Source organism: Drosophila gunungcola, assembly GCF_025200985.1.
Source record: "Drosophila gunungcola strain Sukarami chromosome 2R unlocalized genomic scaffold, Dgunungcola_SK_2 000006F, whole genome shotgun sequence".
NCBI lineage: Eukaryota > Metazoa > Arthropoda > Insecta > Diptera > Drosophilidae > Drosophila > Drosophila gunungcola.
In genome coordinates this window covers 1807486-1822990 of record NW_026453168.1, presented here as the reverse complement: position 1 = coordinate 1822990, position 15505 = coordinate 1807486, and the positions used below count along the sequence as shown (strand labels likewise).

The 15505-nt window shown below is 43.4% G+C and overlaps 4 protein-coding genes across 7 annotated transcripts; 1 reads left to right on the top strand and 3 right to left on the bottom strand.

Annotated features, from left to right (window-relative positions):
* Positions 1-7: 7 nt before the first annotated feature.
* On the bottom strand, positions 8-1092 carry LOC128254842 (ADP-ribosylation factor-like protein 6). Its single transcript, XM_052984153.1, has 4 exons — positions 779-1092; positions 571-702; positions 386-514; positions 8-229 (listed from the first exon to the last, which is right to left on the bottom strand). The coding sequence occupies exons 1-4, from the start codon at positions 954-956 to the stop codon at positions 63-65; spliced, it is 606 nt and encodes a 201-aa protein (XP_052840113.1). The 5' UTR covers positions 957-1092; the 3' UTR covers positions 8-62.
* Positions 1093-1935: 843 nt separating this feature from the next.
* LOC128254843 (60S ribosomal protein L11) lies at positions 1936-3105 on the bottom strand. The gene is made up of 4 exons (XM_052984154.1): positions 2993-3105; positions 2725-2847; positions 2358-2655; positions 1936-2142 (listed from the first exon to the last, which is right to left on the bottom strand). The coding sequence occupies exons 1-4, from the start codon at positions 2996-2998 to the stop codon at positions 2015-2017; spliced, it is 555 nt and encodes a 184-aa protein (XP_052840114.1). The 5' UTR covers positions 2999-3105; the 3' UTR covers positions 1936-2014.
* An 899-nt stretch (positions 3106-4004) lies between these two features.
* Positions 4005-8405, bottom strand: LOC128254537 (transcription elongation factor SPT5). The gene is given in 13 exon segments (XM_052983663.1): positions 4005-4680; positions 4739-4940; positions 4942-5463; positions 5528-5723; positions 5784-6037; positions 6094-6266; positions 6328-6494; positions 6549-6619; positions 6681-7131; positions 7189-7326; positions 7386-7510; positions 7573-7960; positions 8309-8405. Coding segments are annotated over 12 exon segments (3240 nt in total). The 5' UTR covers positions 7945-7960; positions 8309-8405; the 3' UTR covers positions 4005-4111.
* Positions 8406-8487: 82 nt separating this feature from the next.
* Positions 8488-15450, top strand: LOC128254535 (focal adhesion kinase 1). 4 transcript variants are annotated; one of them, XM_052983662.1, is made up of 18 exons: positions 8488-8574; positions 9115-9210; positions 9281-9708; positions 9985-10259; positions 10319-10428; positions 10487-10722; positions 10782-11277; positions 11339-11471; positions 11536-11668; positions 11732-11795; positions 11854-11934; positions 11992-12196; positions 12261-12400; positions 12460-12599; positions 13702-13791; positions 13848-14302; positions 14362-14472; positions 14537-15450. In XM_052983662.1, the coding sequence occupies exons 2-18, from the start codon at positions 9162-9164 to the stop codon at positions 14991-14993; spliced, it is 3603 nt and encodes a 1200-aa protein (XP_052839622.1). In that variant the 5' UTR covers positions 8488-8574; positions 9115-9161; the 3' UTR covers positions 14994-15450. The 4 variants fall into 4 exon arrangements, with proteins under 4 accessions (XP_052839622.1, XP_052839619.1, XP_052839621.1 ...); XM_052983659.1 differs by having other exon boundaries at positions 12460-13508; XM_052983661.1 differs by lacking the exon at positions 8488-8574 and adding an exon at positions 8582-8921 and having other exon boundaries at positions 12460-13508.
* The last annotated feature ends 55 nt before the right edge of the window (positions 15451-15505 follow it).

Genomic DNA, 15505 nt, shown 5'->3' with positions numbered 1-15505 from the left:
TACTCTTTTTCAAAAACATTGCCTTTTATTAAACATCAAGAAAAGTGGATGATATTTCAGATCTATTTGCAGTGTTTCGATCTGGATTTTGAAGCGTCCTTGTTGCTAAGCATGGCGAATCTCATTTGCTGTATAAGCCATTGAACACCCTCGCCAAGACCTTCCCCGGATATAGCATTTGTGGAGCAGATGTGCCAGGGTTTCTCCTTTATGTTCTCCAATCTTAATGCTAAAATATCGATTTTTTATGTCACATTAAATTTTGCATTATTATAAGAAATTTAAGAATTGTGAGATCGTCTTTTAAAGTTCTGACTGATTAATTTAAGCCAACCAATTGAAAAGACAATTTAAAAAACTGAAATCAAATTATTAATTCAAGCACCTGCTGCAATTTTCACACTGGAAAGAGAATCCTCCATGTCCGATTTATTTCCATAGAATAAAATTGGCACAATTCGGTTGCACAAATCGGGATGCTTTAGCACCAGATCCAACTCATCTTTGACCACCACTGCAAGGGAAACTTTCAGCAACAGGAGCATACATACAGAATGTATCACAACATACCGAATCTCATGCGATCGCTGGAATCAATAACGTATATAATGCCATGGCAATTCTTAAACTGGTGCTCCCACAGGTTCCTGTATCGTGTGGCCCCCGACATGTCAATTGCCTTTATTGATACACCGGACATGCCTGTTCCGGGAGGATATATGTATGTTATATATGTAGTGTTAACACTTGATGTTTCCAATAATCCACACCCACTTACTATAAAACTGCTCCACCATGAAGCCAACTGTGGGCACAACGATTGAACTCTGTTCACTGGACTTTTTGAAATGATTGATTATCGATGACTTTCCACTGTTGTTTAGGCCCAGCACTAAAATCGTCATTTTATCCTTTTTAATCTTTATCAAATCGGCCAAATTGTGCAACATTCCCATTTTACTGTTGGACTGGCATCAGTTTTATTTTGTTTACGACGATACTTCTGACATGTTTGGCCCTGCAAAGGACTTTTAATTGCCGTGGCAACGGCGTGGCGTTGGCATCGATTTATTGAAACTTTTGGCCACCTTCAACTTTGCCTGACGCTTCAGAATTCGTTCGCCCACTCAAATTTTCAAGTTCACCCCGCGGATGACATTGAATATTGGCTTAGGTATAAGGCCCTAAGGGCTAAAAATTAGTTTAAAATTTAATTCTTACTTTCGCCGAATCTTTTCCAATTCATTTTAACTATGTAGAATGTACATATTGAAAAGGTTTTGTGAATTATTTTAAAGGTATATTTTGTATGACTACTTATCACGAAGAATAGACGGTAAGTTTTTGAATGTTCATCAAAAATTTCTTGTGTGATTCATTTTTAAAGTCTAATAAAATTTTTAGTTATACCGAGAAGGGTCTTATTTCCCGATTCTGTAAGCACGGGCCTCAATAACTTCTTAATATTTTCAACTCGTTTAACTGAAAACCAGTTTTTGGTACCAACAAATATTCTTTAAGTTCCGTTGACAAGTTTGATTTAATATTGAATGTGTCAAAGATGTTCGGCTAACAAATTTAATAAAATTAAATAATACATTCTCTGTTCCTTACACCGGAAAATTGTTAATACTTTAAACCAGCGGTTCATACCAGAGTTCTTGTTTCTGCCTCTTAATGCGATAGTTTCAAGTCAGTTTTAAAGTTGATACAAAAATTGATGTTTAGAGAATATTCAGCGATGTTAATGCCGTCGATGCGAAACGAACTTTAAACATCATTAAAGCTTTAAACAGAGTATGGATCTTACAGATTCGATTTCTTTCTACATTATACTATCATTATATCGATTGGCTCTCTCCGAGTAACCCGCAACAGAATTCAGTTAGTTGCAACAAATCCCGCAATGCCTAAAATACGATTCAAGATTTGAACTGTGAGTTTTACGTGTTGACGAAAGCCAAGGTTTATTGTAGAATTCTTCTTAAAAAACATGGTTACGGGTAGAGCTCCTCTACTTCTTGGTGTTCAAGATGATACCATCGTATTTCTGCTGGAACCACTTCATGGCATCCTCCTTTGTGAGGCGGTGCTGGAAGCCAACAGTGCCGGACTTGCGCTTCCTGTGGTTCACATTGTATCCTAAAATGCACAAGAACAAGGGGGTAAGTGATGCGATAAGGGGTTATCTTCTGGATATATATTGTAGAAATTGTACCGTGTGGCCTTGCATGGAGTGAAGCAAGTCCAACTAAGCACATCTTCTTTGATATGAGCACATTCACTGAGCATCAGAGCCTCGATTGGCAGAGATACCTAATTAAGTGCACGATTCCGCAGCGGAATGGGATGCTTACCGGGACGGCCCAGGACGACGTAGAAGTCCAGACCATAGATACCGATGGAGGGATCGTACTTGATGCCCAGATCGATGTGTTCCTGGATGCCGAAACCGAAGTTGCCGGTGGAGGAGAAGTTCTCCCGACGCAGCTCGTACTCGCGCACCTTCAAGCCGCGCTCCAGGATTTCCTCGGCCTTGGCGCCGCGCACCGTGCAGTGGACAGCGATCTTCTCGTTACGGCGGATACCGAACGAACGCACCGTGTAGCGGGCCTTGGAGAACACTGGCTGCTGGCCAGTCAGCTGCTCCAGCACCTGTTTGTATATACACACAATATTTGGTTAGCCGCCACCGAGGGAGCACGGATATCGCAGATATCTTACCTTGGCGGCACGGGTCAGCCTATCACCGGACTCGCCCACGCAGATGTTCAGGCAGAGCTTGCGGATGTGCAGATCCCTCATCGGGTTCTTCGCCGGATCGCGCTTAATCTTCTTAGCAACAGCCTGAAACAATCAAGGGATTTCGTGTCACTTTGAGTGGGGGCCGTAAACACGTAAAATTTCTGTCATCGCATCACGTCGCACTTTTACATCCCAAAAATATGGTCGAAAATATGTCGATGCGGCAATAATTTGTTTGTGAACCTACCGCCATTATGGTATGTAGGGAAGAAAGCTGCTCACAGGAATTCCTCGCTGCAAATAAATGGTTAAAAAGTTATTAAATCAAAATATCACACAAAAAAAACGCGGAGCACTCACCGGAAACTTGTAAGAAAAGAAGGAAAGGTTAGTGTGGCCGCCGGCACGCGCACAAAAGGGCCTAAAAAATGCCCTACACGTGATATTGTCGTGCTGTTATCCAGCTATCGTGCTGTTATGCGCGCACTGTTCCATCACCTACTGCAAACACGGAAAAAATTAAACAAATAGGGTATTCCCTATGTTAAGTACTGAGTTGTTAAAGTTACTGCAGCTGTTTTCCAGCTGTTCTGTATGAAATTCAAACACAATCGTATTATTTGCTAAATGTAATGTTTTTACAATACAAGTTTTAAGAAAAATTAAAAACCTCATTAGCTTAAATTGATTTTATTGAATTTATCCATGACACATCTACACCATTATTAATGCAGGCTGCCAAATGGGGCTTATAGAATATTGAACGCAAATTTAATGATTTCAATTTTTTCAGGCAGACATAGTTTTAAAGTTTTACTAGACTGCACGTGGCGATTAAAAATTAACAAATAAATAAAAATATTAATGCTTTCCGATTCAGTTAAAATAATGTGAAATGCTGTACGCATTTAATCTGATAATTAACCTCAATGATTATTAATATTGTATGTGCCGAGGCTGTAACACCTAAAATTTTTGCTGTTACGCCGTTATTAGGGCTGTTATGCGGAGTATGTTCTGACTTATCGATAACCAAACCGGTTATCTTGCATACCGTTCAAAACCTTACATATTCTAAAGCAACTGCTAAATGGGAAGTAAACCAAAATAAATATAATTTAATTTTTAGTCATAAGGTGTCGATTTGAAATATATTACTAATGAATGAGTTCCTTCTTCTTTAACATAAAATTCTTAATTAGTTTCTGTAAACTTGTAGAACAAATCAAATTGCGCTAAGAACTAAAACAAACTTTAAATAAACGTCCATAATAGTTTATTTGAATTAATAATTTTCGTAATAATGTATATTTCATTCAAGCATTTTTCAATTTCCATGTGGGTAGCAACAGTTCCTATTGAGAGCTTAATCGATGGACTTCATCTTGCAGAGGTAGTTCACCGGCATCATCTTGACATCGTCATTTATTTTGCAGACGAGCACGTCGCCCTCCTGCTTGGACAGCACTCTGCCCACGGACTCGCGCTCCTCGCCGTGAATGACCTTAAATTCATCGCCACTGTTTGGTGGCACTGGCGCCAAGTGCTCGCTGACAATGGACACACTGCGATCCTCCTGGCGCAAAAACACAGAGCACACGCCGTTGGACACGGTGCGTATGATGCCCGTTTGCCCAACGAGATCGGTGTCGTCGTGCGTGTGAATCCGAACTTCAATGTCCGTGGTGCACCAATCGCCCATCGAGGAGTCCAGACTGGCTCCGGGTGTCTGAGGATTGTAAGGGGACTGCGGTATGCCACCCGGAGTATTCGGCGAATAGGTCGATGGCGACGGAGTGTTCATGTAGCCAACGGGATAGGGCGACGGCGCAGGACTGGGACTGGGATTGAAGGGACTGTAGCTCCTATCAGATCCATATAGAGTGCCTGGTGTTTGAGGGGCAAACTGGGAAGTCATCTGATAGCCAGGAGTACCTAGAATAGACAAGAGGATTAGAAAATGCACAAGAGCTTATAAAATCAAAGCAATTACTTGGATTGTAGCCGGGACTTGGGCTGGGCTCCTCCAGGGAATAATCGAAATCGTTGTTCCTGGCCGGCGTTGTGTTTGCGGTAGGATCCCAAGCTCCGTGACGAGGCGTCATGCTGCCATCGTGCGACGGTGTCATTGTACCATAAGGAGTACGCGTATCAGTATCCCAATTGGGTGTTTGGCTTCCCACCAACGGAGTTTTAGGATCCGGCAGCAGTGTAGCTGGGAGTCTGAGCTCCATAGCCGGGCGTGCGGGCCGGAGTGCGTCCATAGGTGGAGACACTGCCCTCCTTGCCGGTCACTCCCACAATGGCAATATGATTCCGATCCACCGAAATGGTCTGACATGAGGTGTGCAGCTCCACGCGAGCTGTGCTCTCAGTTGCGTCCTTGACAATTCCGACAGCGCCCTTGTAGGGTCCGCCACTAATCTTGATGGTTTTTCCCAAGATCTCGCGATCACGTGTCACACGGAAACCGCCCCTGCCACCCCGTGCTCCACCGCGAGCCCCACGGCCACCGGACGGATGCATGGGCGATTGAATGCGCGGCGACATGAATCCCAAGCCACCCAGGGTGCCAGCATTATTAACGTTGGTCTTGCTGCCTCCAGCCAGCTGCAAGTGTCGGGTCTTGCACACAAAAATGCCTCCGTTTTCCGTGTACATACGGCAATGGAGAAAGGCCAAGCTGCGGTACAAGTGCTTTATCTCACCGGAACGTCCCTGAAAAGAGTTGTCGCCTTTAGAACTGGTACCAACTGGCAGGGGCAGGTATTAAAGAACTTACAGCATGGGGACCCTCCATCACCTTGACAATATCGCGTCGGCGAATCTGATTCTGGTCGGCATCCAGAGCAACAGTGTTGCGGTTCTCCCTTCGCTTGTGCAAAGCCGTTGGCTTGCACTCGATGCACTTGCCATTCATGCCCAAAACATGAAAGTTCTCGCGTTCCAATCGCACGATAACACCAACATTCTGGGAGCTGTAAGATCATGAGTCTTGTGATGGTCTGATTTGCCGGCGAAGAAGTTAACAAACTTACTCCAGTTGTACCAAATCTCCCCATTGGAACTGACCCAGACAGTCGACACCCGTTGCCACATCCGAGCAGAGTTGCAAGTCCCTGGGCAGCACCTCCAGCTCGTGATTGGTCAGATCGGAGACTAGAACCACCCTTGAGGGCTCAACGCGAATGATGAGGCCAGTTTCGCCTTCGTAACGACCGGCCAACACTCTGGCATGATCTCCTGTCTTGAAGTACTTGCGCAACTCACTGGCTTTAAAAATCAAAGGGTCCTGCAGAAATCAGTTGTTATTTTCTAGATGCTTTTTATATATTTTTCAGTACAAACCTTAAGGTCTTGATGTTTGGGCATGACAGTTATCATGGTGCCGTCAATGGCCACAATCTTGGCCTGCAAGTTTTCCAAATCTCCCACGCAAACTTCAACGTTGTCACCCATGGAGAATGAGTGAGCCGAAGTGGGATCGTCCTTCACAGTGCCCATTATTTCCAAGTTGACCTCTGCATTAAGAAATACCCGAGTTAATATTGAAACGTGGTGGTAATAATCACCCTATCTTACCCTCCGGAGATTCTTCAAAGCGTTCTAGCTCGGCAAGAGTAGGTTTTACACCGTCTGACAGAATGGCCGACATGGTGAAGTTCTTATAGAGGAAACCCTTCCGCGAATATCGGTTTCCCTCGAAGAGAAGGAAATCACCATCAGAGTGAACTTCGCCTCCAATTGCCCTAAACGAAAACTCGGTTATCTATTGTTAAACTGGTTAAGTTGGTAATGCTTACCTTACTGCTTCCGGATCGAAAGGCTTTGCTGCCGGACGGCGTTTTTTCTTGCGCTTGCTATCGTCACTTTCCTATTAGATTTTACATGCTTAGCTCTGAATGTTATTTTTTTATTTTAAGTAATCGGCTTACCGTGGCTGTCGTTCTCAAAGCGCCTCGCATACGTGTGTAGTCTATGCGTGGAAGCAGCTTCAAATGCACTTGGTTCTGAGCCAGATCCACGTAGTCCACCTGCGCAATGTCGTCCTTGTAGAGACCGCGCTTAAGGCGCACCCACTGCTTGACCTTAAGGCCAACCTGCTCCTTGACTACCTTCAGCACATCGGTCATTTCCTTTATGGGCACCATTTCTTGCTTCCATTTGCCCATGCGAAGATTACCCACGTTGTCAATGCAAGTTTTCACATGGGTCTGCTTGTAGGCCTCCAGATAAATGTATCCCTTGACGCCCTCTGGTGCAATAATCGATTTGATTTGCAGTGGATCATCTGTGTTTAAGTAGGTTAAGAACTTCCTCATCAGAAGAAGGGCTGTGGCCTTCTCTTCTCCAATTCGGCATTTCACCATCCACAAATTGGGATCCCTGCAAGTACGTGTTAAATAAATGATTTTTTTTTTTGGATTAGGTTAAAGAACTCACTTGATTCCTGGCAATAAAGTCTGCTGGGTTATCTCGTCCGACATCTCTTCGCCGCCATCACCAAAATGGCGCTTAGCTATTGACTCGTCAGCGTATTTCTTTCGGAGGTACTCTTCGATTTCGTCCTCCTTTTGGGTGCTGAAGTTTAGAAAAGCAATTAGTTCTGGTTCTGATTCTTAATGAGAAATATAACTTACTCCCAGAGGTTGGTGCCTCGTCGTCGAATTTCAATGTCCCTGGCTGTGGGGCCCAGCTCATCAATCTCGTTACCCACAATACCAATCTCATTGGCACCCTCCTCCCACTCATCATCCTCATCGACCTTAATTCAAATAGGAGATTATAGTTATAGAAGGAATAGGTAATAGTTTTATGAGCACTTACCTCATCGTCTACTTCGGCCTCGTCAATGATAAAGCCTCCAAAGCGTTCTTTTTTCTTCTTTTTCCTTGGGTGATCGTCGTTCTCCTCCTCATCGTACTCCTCGGAATCAATGTCCTCGCCTGGCGGCTCCTCCTCCTCCTCGCCGGACTCATCGCTCTTGGCACGATTATCGCGTCTCTGCGGAGACTCTGAACCGGATCTCGAGTGACCCGATTGCGAGCGGGATCTGGACCTGGATGGAGACCTAGACCCCCTGGAACCGGACCTGGATCGAGACCTTGACTTGGATCGAGCGCTGCGTTGCGACTTGTTTGAAATAGATCCATCTTCGGAGCCGCTATCCGACATATTACTGACTTCCGAGTCCGACATTGTGGTCTTTGTAAATCTGTATAAGTACATAAGACTTACTTAATATGTTTGTACAGACTAGGTATGTTGCGAGATGAGACTTTTTCTATTACAGGTGAGGACGGAGGTGTATGTATTATGTATGGAGTGTACTTATGTACATACATATCGGATTTGCACCCTCGAGAACTAAACGAACACATGGTAATACAAACTTCTGCATCTGCATTCAACCTTTAAAAACGCCAACCAACGAAATCTGTAAACGTGTGCGAGTGCGATGGAGCACAAAGTGGTTATTGTGGCCTAACCGATTATTCAGATCGGGATATAATGTGTATGCCTTTAAAACTCGCCGCGGAGATGGAATAAACTCAATACTTACATTTTTTTCCTTTGTTGAGACACCTATTTGGCAGGAAAATCTGCAAATGCAGAACAAATTTTCAACTCTTTACAACGCTAGAGATGGCAGACACGTAATAGAGGTGGAAAAACATCGATGTCATCGAAATACGGTCTTAGCGACTTTCCGTTCATCTGAGCCAGTTCCAAAAGGCTAACGGTTTTCAAAGTAGGCAGAAAGAGTGCAGTAAGCTGGTATATTCTCAACTGCAAGACCCGGTCACACTGGCTACTACGGAGAAATAAGTAATCATATTTTTATAAATAACCATTTCTGGCTAAATACGGCTAGCGGACGCCCAGAACTCTTAAGCTTGAATCGGCGATGTCGCGAAGCAGTGGCAAGACCGAAAGGTTTTCCCCGTAATTCAATTAATAACCATATCAACCCCTCACATCTGGCGCAGACTGTATGTTAAACAGATGCATATAGGGATGTGTGGATGTGTGTGTGTTCGTACTACCACATACTGCATTTCCATAAACCGAGAGTTTGGCAATAACGAATATCTCGCTTTCCCGACCAGATTAAAGAATTCGGTTATATAGCTCGCCGATCGACGGTCCGTAGCGCTGGCGTCGGAAGAGAGTGGGTGAGAGTGGAAGTTTGTCAGGGCAGTAAGGTGTGGTTCAACAAAAACAAAAACCCAAAGGGGTGGGAAAGTCTCGCCTTTCCGCTCTTCCACCTGTGAAGATTGGCAGGATTCGCTTTCCGTTGGCTAGGCCATTGTGCTATTGTGTCATTCGATCGATATCATCCGTAACCATATGCTTCTGGTATCTCAGGTTAAAGCGTTTATCTGGAATCGCCCACTGTGCGGTAACTGTGGACCATGAACACCGCGGGAGCCAGCAGTCAACCGCCGCCCACTAAAAATGAGTGTGAGTTTTGGGTTTGCCCCCGATTGGGCCATCGCATCACTAAAACTGCATGTCTGTTTTTTTTTTACAGTACTCCCCGAGGAGTACCTCATCCACGTGCATATGCCGAACAAAAGCTTTAAGGCTGTTCGGTTTAACGTCAAGGAGACCGTTTTTCATGTGATCCGGCGAATCGTCGAGGATCTGGGCACGGATGGGCGGACGCCCAGCATCCAGCGATATGCCTGCCGCATGCTAAACATGATCACCAAGGAAGTGATATGGTTGGCCAGGAGCACCTCGATGCAGAAGGTCCTCTCGCACATACTGACGCCCGGCTGTTTCAACGTGGACTGCCCCAATAACCAGGCAGAACTGGATGAGGCTCTGCTTGAGCATGGCCGCAGGATCACCGACAACAGGGTGTGGCGAGTGGAGCTAAGGGTACGCTACGTGCCGAACAGTATTCAGGAACTCTTCGACGAGGACAAGGCCACATGCTTCTACTATTTCAATCAGGTGAATACCTCTTGCGAAAGAAATTGTAATATCATTAAAAAGTAACTAGGTTTTCACAAGAAAATAAAAATAGCAAACTCGTGGGATTCGAACAAGTTTAAAAAAAATTTTCAAATTTTAATTTCTTTTTCTTTTGCTGCGAGACCTTTTTTCTTACAATTTTTAAGAAAGCATTTATAAATAATACTTTGAACCAATACTTATTTCAAAGCAAGTCATTATACTATATTTTTTAGCCATTCGTTATTTAATATTTTTGAAACATTTTCTTTCCAGGTGAAGGAAGACTTTATCCAAGCCAATGTCAGCTCCATCGACACTGAATTGGCGGTGCAGCTGTGCTGTTTGGGAATTCGCCATTATTTCAAGAACATCACTGTGAAGGCCCCTGATAAGAAGCAGCACATTGACTATATTGAAAAGGAAATCGGATTTAAAAGTTTTCTTCCCCAATCTGTGATAGCCACATCAAAGCCAAAGAATCTTAAGAAAATGATCCAAGTCGGTTACAAAAAGGTCTACAATTACAATGACATTGAGTACCTGACACGGTAAGCATTGTTAATATTCAAGCTTAAGTTCCCAGATTGTATTTTGATTCTTTCTACAGGTTCTTCGATCTTTTGAAAAGTATTTATTTAACAAACTCTGAGCAGTTCTCGATTACCCTGAGTTCGGCATGGAATATCTCTGGAATTCTACACGTCGGTCCCCCCATTGGTATTTATTTCACTGGAATGCAAATCAATACGAACCATAAACACTTTTTAATTTTCAGGAATCTCTTACCAAACTCATCGTCAGGCCAGCTTAAAGAACGTCGCTCAGTTTAAGGATGTCGTTTCTATAAAAACATGCACTCTGCCAAAGGAAAAGCTGTCCAAGTCTAGCGAAAATACCACAGAACCCGAGTTACAGAACTTTAGTTGCAATTGCCAGAAGATCAAGACTCAGATCAAAATATCAGCATCCAACAATGTAGAGGACTTGGTCATAACATGCAATGGAATTAATGTGAGTTTGTAATCCAAGATAAATATTAATTAATTAATTTCGATTGTTATTACTTTTAGACTGCTGAGAGTATTGCTGACCTTATTGACGGCTACTGCAGGCTGTTATCAAAGGACCTAGAGTTCACGATTTGGCAGCGAGAGACAATCGCATCAAGTGATGATAGCGCAAAAGCATTGCCCAATAATGCGACGCTGGAGTCCAACAAATCGACTTCGAGTCAGGGAAAGCCGATGCTGACGGATGATTACGCCGAGATTGGTTTATTAGAGGGCGAGGGTGATTACTCTACACCTACGGTTCGAAATTATGAGCTGGACCGAGCCCACATTATTCCGAGTGCTAAAATTGGAGTGGGACAGTTCGGTGACGTTTATGTGGGCACATATACTCTACCGAAGTTGGGCAAGGGAAAGAGCTCCCTAAAGAATGGCAAAGATAGCAATACCGACCAAAGAAACGCCGATGCAAGGACAGACGTAATTCAAGTGGCGATAAAGACATGTAAAGCTAACGATGATCCCGAAAAAACCGAAAACTTTCTGGCCGAAGCTAGTACGTCATATTTTCTTCCACGACTCTTGCACAGTTCTTAAAAATCTTTTGGTCTTTTCAGTTATCATGCAGAAATTTGATCATCCCCATATTATTCGCTTAATTGGCATTTGTAGCGAAGTTCCCATTTGGATAGTCATGGAATTGGCCAAACTTGGTGAACTGCGGGCATATTTAAAGACAAACAGCGACAGGTGATACTAAAGCATAATGAACTTATTTGGTTTTATGTACTTTATTATCGCTCTCATTACTTAGATTAAGTCATGGTACCCTATTGAAGTATTGTTACCAGTTATCGACTGCTCTTAGCTACTTGGAATCTAAAAAGTTTGTACACCGAGATATAGCTGCGCGTAATGTACTTGTCAGCTCCCCAACGTGTGTTAAGGTAATTCAAAAAATAATGTTGTAAATGATTTATTTGTTTTAAGGTACCTATCTAATTTTTCAGTTGGCTGATTTTGGCTTGTCTCGCTGGGTTTCCGATCAATCCTATTATCATTCAACTCCTACAGGTGATATTTTCTACTTTTATTGTTCGAACTTATATAAAACAGAGTTTTTTCCTATTAGTGGCCCTTCCCATTAAATGGATGTCCCCGGAGTCGATTAACTTTAGAAGATTCACCACAGCCAGTGATGTATGGATGTTCGGTTTGTAAAATAGACATTGTGGCCAACTTGTCATGACTGATCGCATCACTTTATTAGGTGTCTGTATTTGGGAAATACTCATGCTTGGTGTGAAGCCCTTCCAAGGCGTAAAGAACAGCGATGTAATCTCAAAGCTGGAAAATGGGGAGCGTCTGCCCTTGCCACCAAACTGCCCGCCCCGACTTTATTCGCTAATGTCTCAGTGCTGGGCCTATGAACCTCTTAAACGACCGAATTTCAAGCGGATCAAGGAAACTCTTCAGTAAGTTCTCCAATAAAGCCAAAAAAATAACTGATTAAAATACTATTTTTCCTTTTTGCAATAGTGAAATTCTTATTGAAGACAGCATAAATTCATCAGAGACTCTGAAGCGGGAGCAACGAAAAGTGGCATCCATGTCCTGGGTGGGCAGTGACGAGATCGACATTCCGCCATCGAAACCTTCAAGGGCGATGCATGATCCTGGTACTTAAATTTCACTACTTTAATTTCTTTCAAAGTCTTATTTTTGTTATTTATTGCAGACATGTCAGGCTTGATGACTGAACCAACGGCGCTACCTCAGACTTATATAATTGCACAAAATCCCGCGGTGCTGGCCAAGCTAATGATGGAGAACCAAAAACGAGGCATCAATCCAGCCGCATACACCACACCAGCTTCGGTATTTAATACTTTAGCCGTAGGATTAGATGACAGCAAGTCGAATGTCTCACTCAAGACTACAAAGCTTCCCGCTGCAGATTTGTTAAAACTAGACCCGATTGCAGAATCCGAAAGGCTAAAGTCACAGTTTTCCCCTAACAGCAGTGCTTGTCAAAAGGCCAACCCCATAGCCGCTTTAGCTAATTCCCTTGAGCCCCTTAATACCCATCAGCCAGGAATGTATACGGGAAGTTTGCCTTCAAAGAGTAGCTTTGTCGTTTGTCCACCCCAAACCGAGGATCAAATGCAGGGCGAAAACATATCTAACCCATCTGTGTCGAAGGTGGCCGGATATAGCCTATATGGCAGCCTGGAAAGGCATCTACCACCGCCAGCGAAGGCCATGCATTCAAAAGGTGGCAGCTTGGAGCGCCACCAATCGTTGATGTCAGCCCAGAACCTAGTTTTCTACAATGCGAAGCCGCCACACTGCACCAATACAGCAGAGCGTTCGAGGAGCATGGAGCGAAATACCTACTTCCATGCCTATCGCCAGCAGATGAAAACCTCTATTGAATGCGAAGCTCTTCCCGAGGAAATCTACGATTTCGGGGGTGCCGGACTGAAGACCTGTGTATCCGCCAGACAGCAACCGAAGTTCAGTCCAATGATTAATATACGCCCAATGGGATTTGGCCAAACACAAACGGCAGACTGCATGGGAATACATTCCAATGTACCGATTGGCCCTGCAAACGACTCCTTTGGAGTTATATCGCCACATAACATGGAGGAAAGCCTGAGAAACCAGCGCGAATGGGAGCGACAATGGGTGGTTTCGGGGCCGCAGACTATGACAGTCGGTCCTAGCATTTCCGATGGAGCTGCTTGCATGGCTACCTTGCAAGCCGAAGCTATGGGAAATCAGGTTGGCCTATATTGGACACGTTGGCAGCCAATCGTTTGCCTTTCCTTTTAATTTCCCTTCGTTTGTTTTCCCTTATGTTGGTTTTTCTAATATAATTATCAGACTTTTTTTAGTTAGCTTTGATTTGTTTAAGTTCTTATTATTTTATTTTAAGTCTCTTTCAACTAGGGAGTAAAATGTTTGTAATTTTCAGGGCATTCACAATGTTTTGGGCGAAAAGCTACGACAGCAGCAAAAGGAAAGCAACAGTGACAGCGAATGGTTAATTCAAGAAGAACTACTGGTTGGTAATAATAACTTTTGAACAAGAAACATGTCTGACGTTTTTTTTTCCTTTAGCGGCAGAGATCCAGCTCGATACCCCAAGGATCAATCAACGATCATCAGCCGCAAATGTTTAAGCTTGATTTCATGTCAGCTGGACCTTCTAGTTTACCAGACTGTTCGAATTCCAGCTCTAGACCCATGACACCCAATGCGAACCTCGTTTCGCTTAAGTCGAACAACTCCTCGGCGGATCACTTGTCTGGCCTGACATCTGGCGAAGATCAGATTGGTTTGAATAACCGAATCTTTGGCAGCTCGGTTTCGAGTCGACCACTGAACCGCGCAGATGACGAAGTATATTGCGCCACCACACTGGTGGTCAAATCAATAATGGTACTGTCACAAGGTGTGGAGAAAGCCAATACCGAAGGTTATTTGGAACTGGTTAAGAATGTGGGCGTCAAGCTGAGAAACCTGCTTACATCGGTTGACAAAATATCCGTGATGTTCCCAGCACAGGCCCTCAAGTAAGCAAACCCGCTGTCTACAAAGTTTTCTTTTAAAATAAGTTTTTTTCTTTTTATAGGGAAGTGCAAATGGCACATCAAGTACTTTCCAAAGACATGCATGAACTGGTCTCAGCAATGCGATTGGCCCAGCAATATAGCGACACAACTCTGGATTGTGAATATCGCAGGTAAGTGTTAATAAATGTTAGAAATTCTGATTTCTTAGAATACTAATTCTCATTTATATTGAAGGAGTATGCTATCTGCAGCCCACGTTTTGGCAATGGATGCCAAGAACCTGTTTGATGTCGTCGATTCCATTCGGCAACGCTATCAACACCTATTCCCGCCGCAAGCCACAAAAGAACCCAGTTGCTCATCAAGTATTGATTCAAACTCGGGTTCCATTGTCACAGAGCCAATTAATGAGCTCAGCGGCTATCTCAAACCGAGTACTTCAGGAGATTTACTCCAGGCCACAGGGATATATGATAATGATTTGCATCATAGCTTCAGCTCGCAGTTGCAGTTGCAAAATCCATCCCCCAGCCTCGACTTAAGCGGTGGGGGCAGCCTGCAGAGGGGCATGAGCATGGGCTTGGATCCCACTAGGGCAACAAATGAACCCCTGAGGATTGTCGAGGAGTCGCTGGGAAGCCCGGGTGAACATATGTATTGCAACACGTCCGCCTTGCATGGCCACGCGTAATTCTGAGAGATTATGTTTCTGCGCAGCTAGATATTAACGTAATGACCTAACAACTGTACATACTTTAAACATATATATCAAAATATGTATATCAATCGAACTACTCAGCGGATAATTCGCTTATCTACGTACGAAATATACATAGCTTTGAACATACTTACTCACTAAAGTTTGACGAGACTCCAACTCGGCCGGCCGCATTCTCACATCGTCATGTAGTCAAAATAATTTAAGAAACAAAGACACGTTTTTGAATGAAGATGGCTAGTAATAATATTTATAGATAATCTGCCCCTAATACAACTAAAAATGAATTTCATCATAATTTTGGGTGTGTTTTAAGACATTTATATTGTGATTTATAGTATACCATAATAGGCTTTACTCGAAGCAAATTATTTTGGTGCAAGGTTCAATCACAAAAATAAAATCAATTACTAAACAAAAAGTGTTTTTTCTTTTTCATCTCTGCGAATCGAAGACTTAAATAAAAAAGTTTATCGAGTTGTACC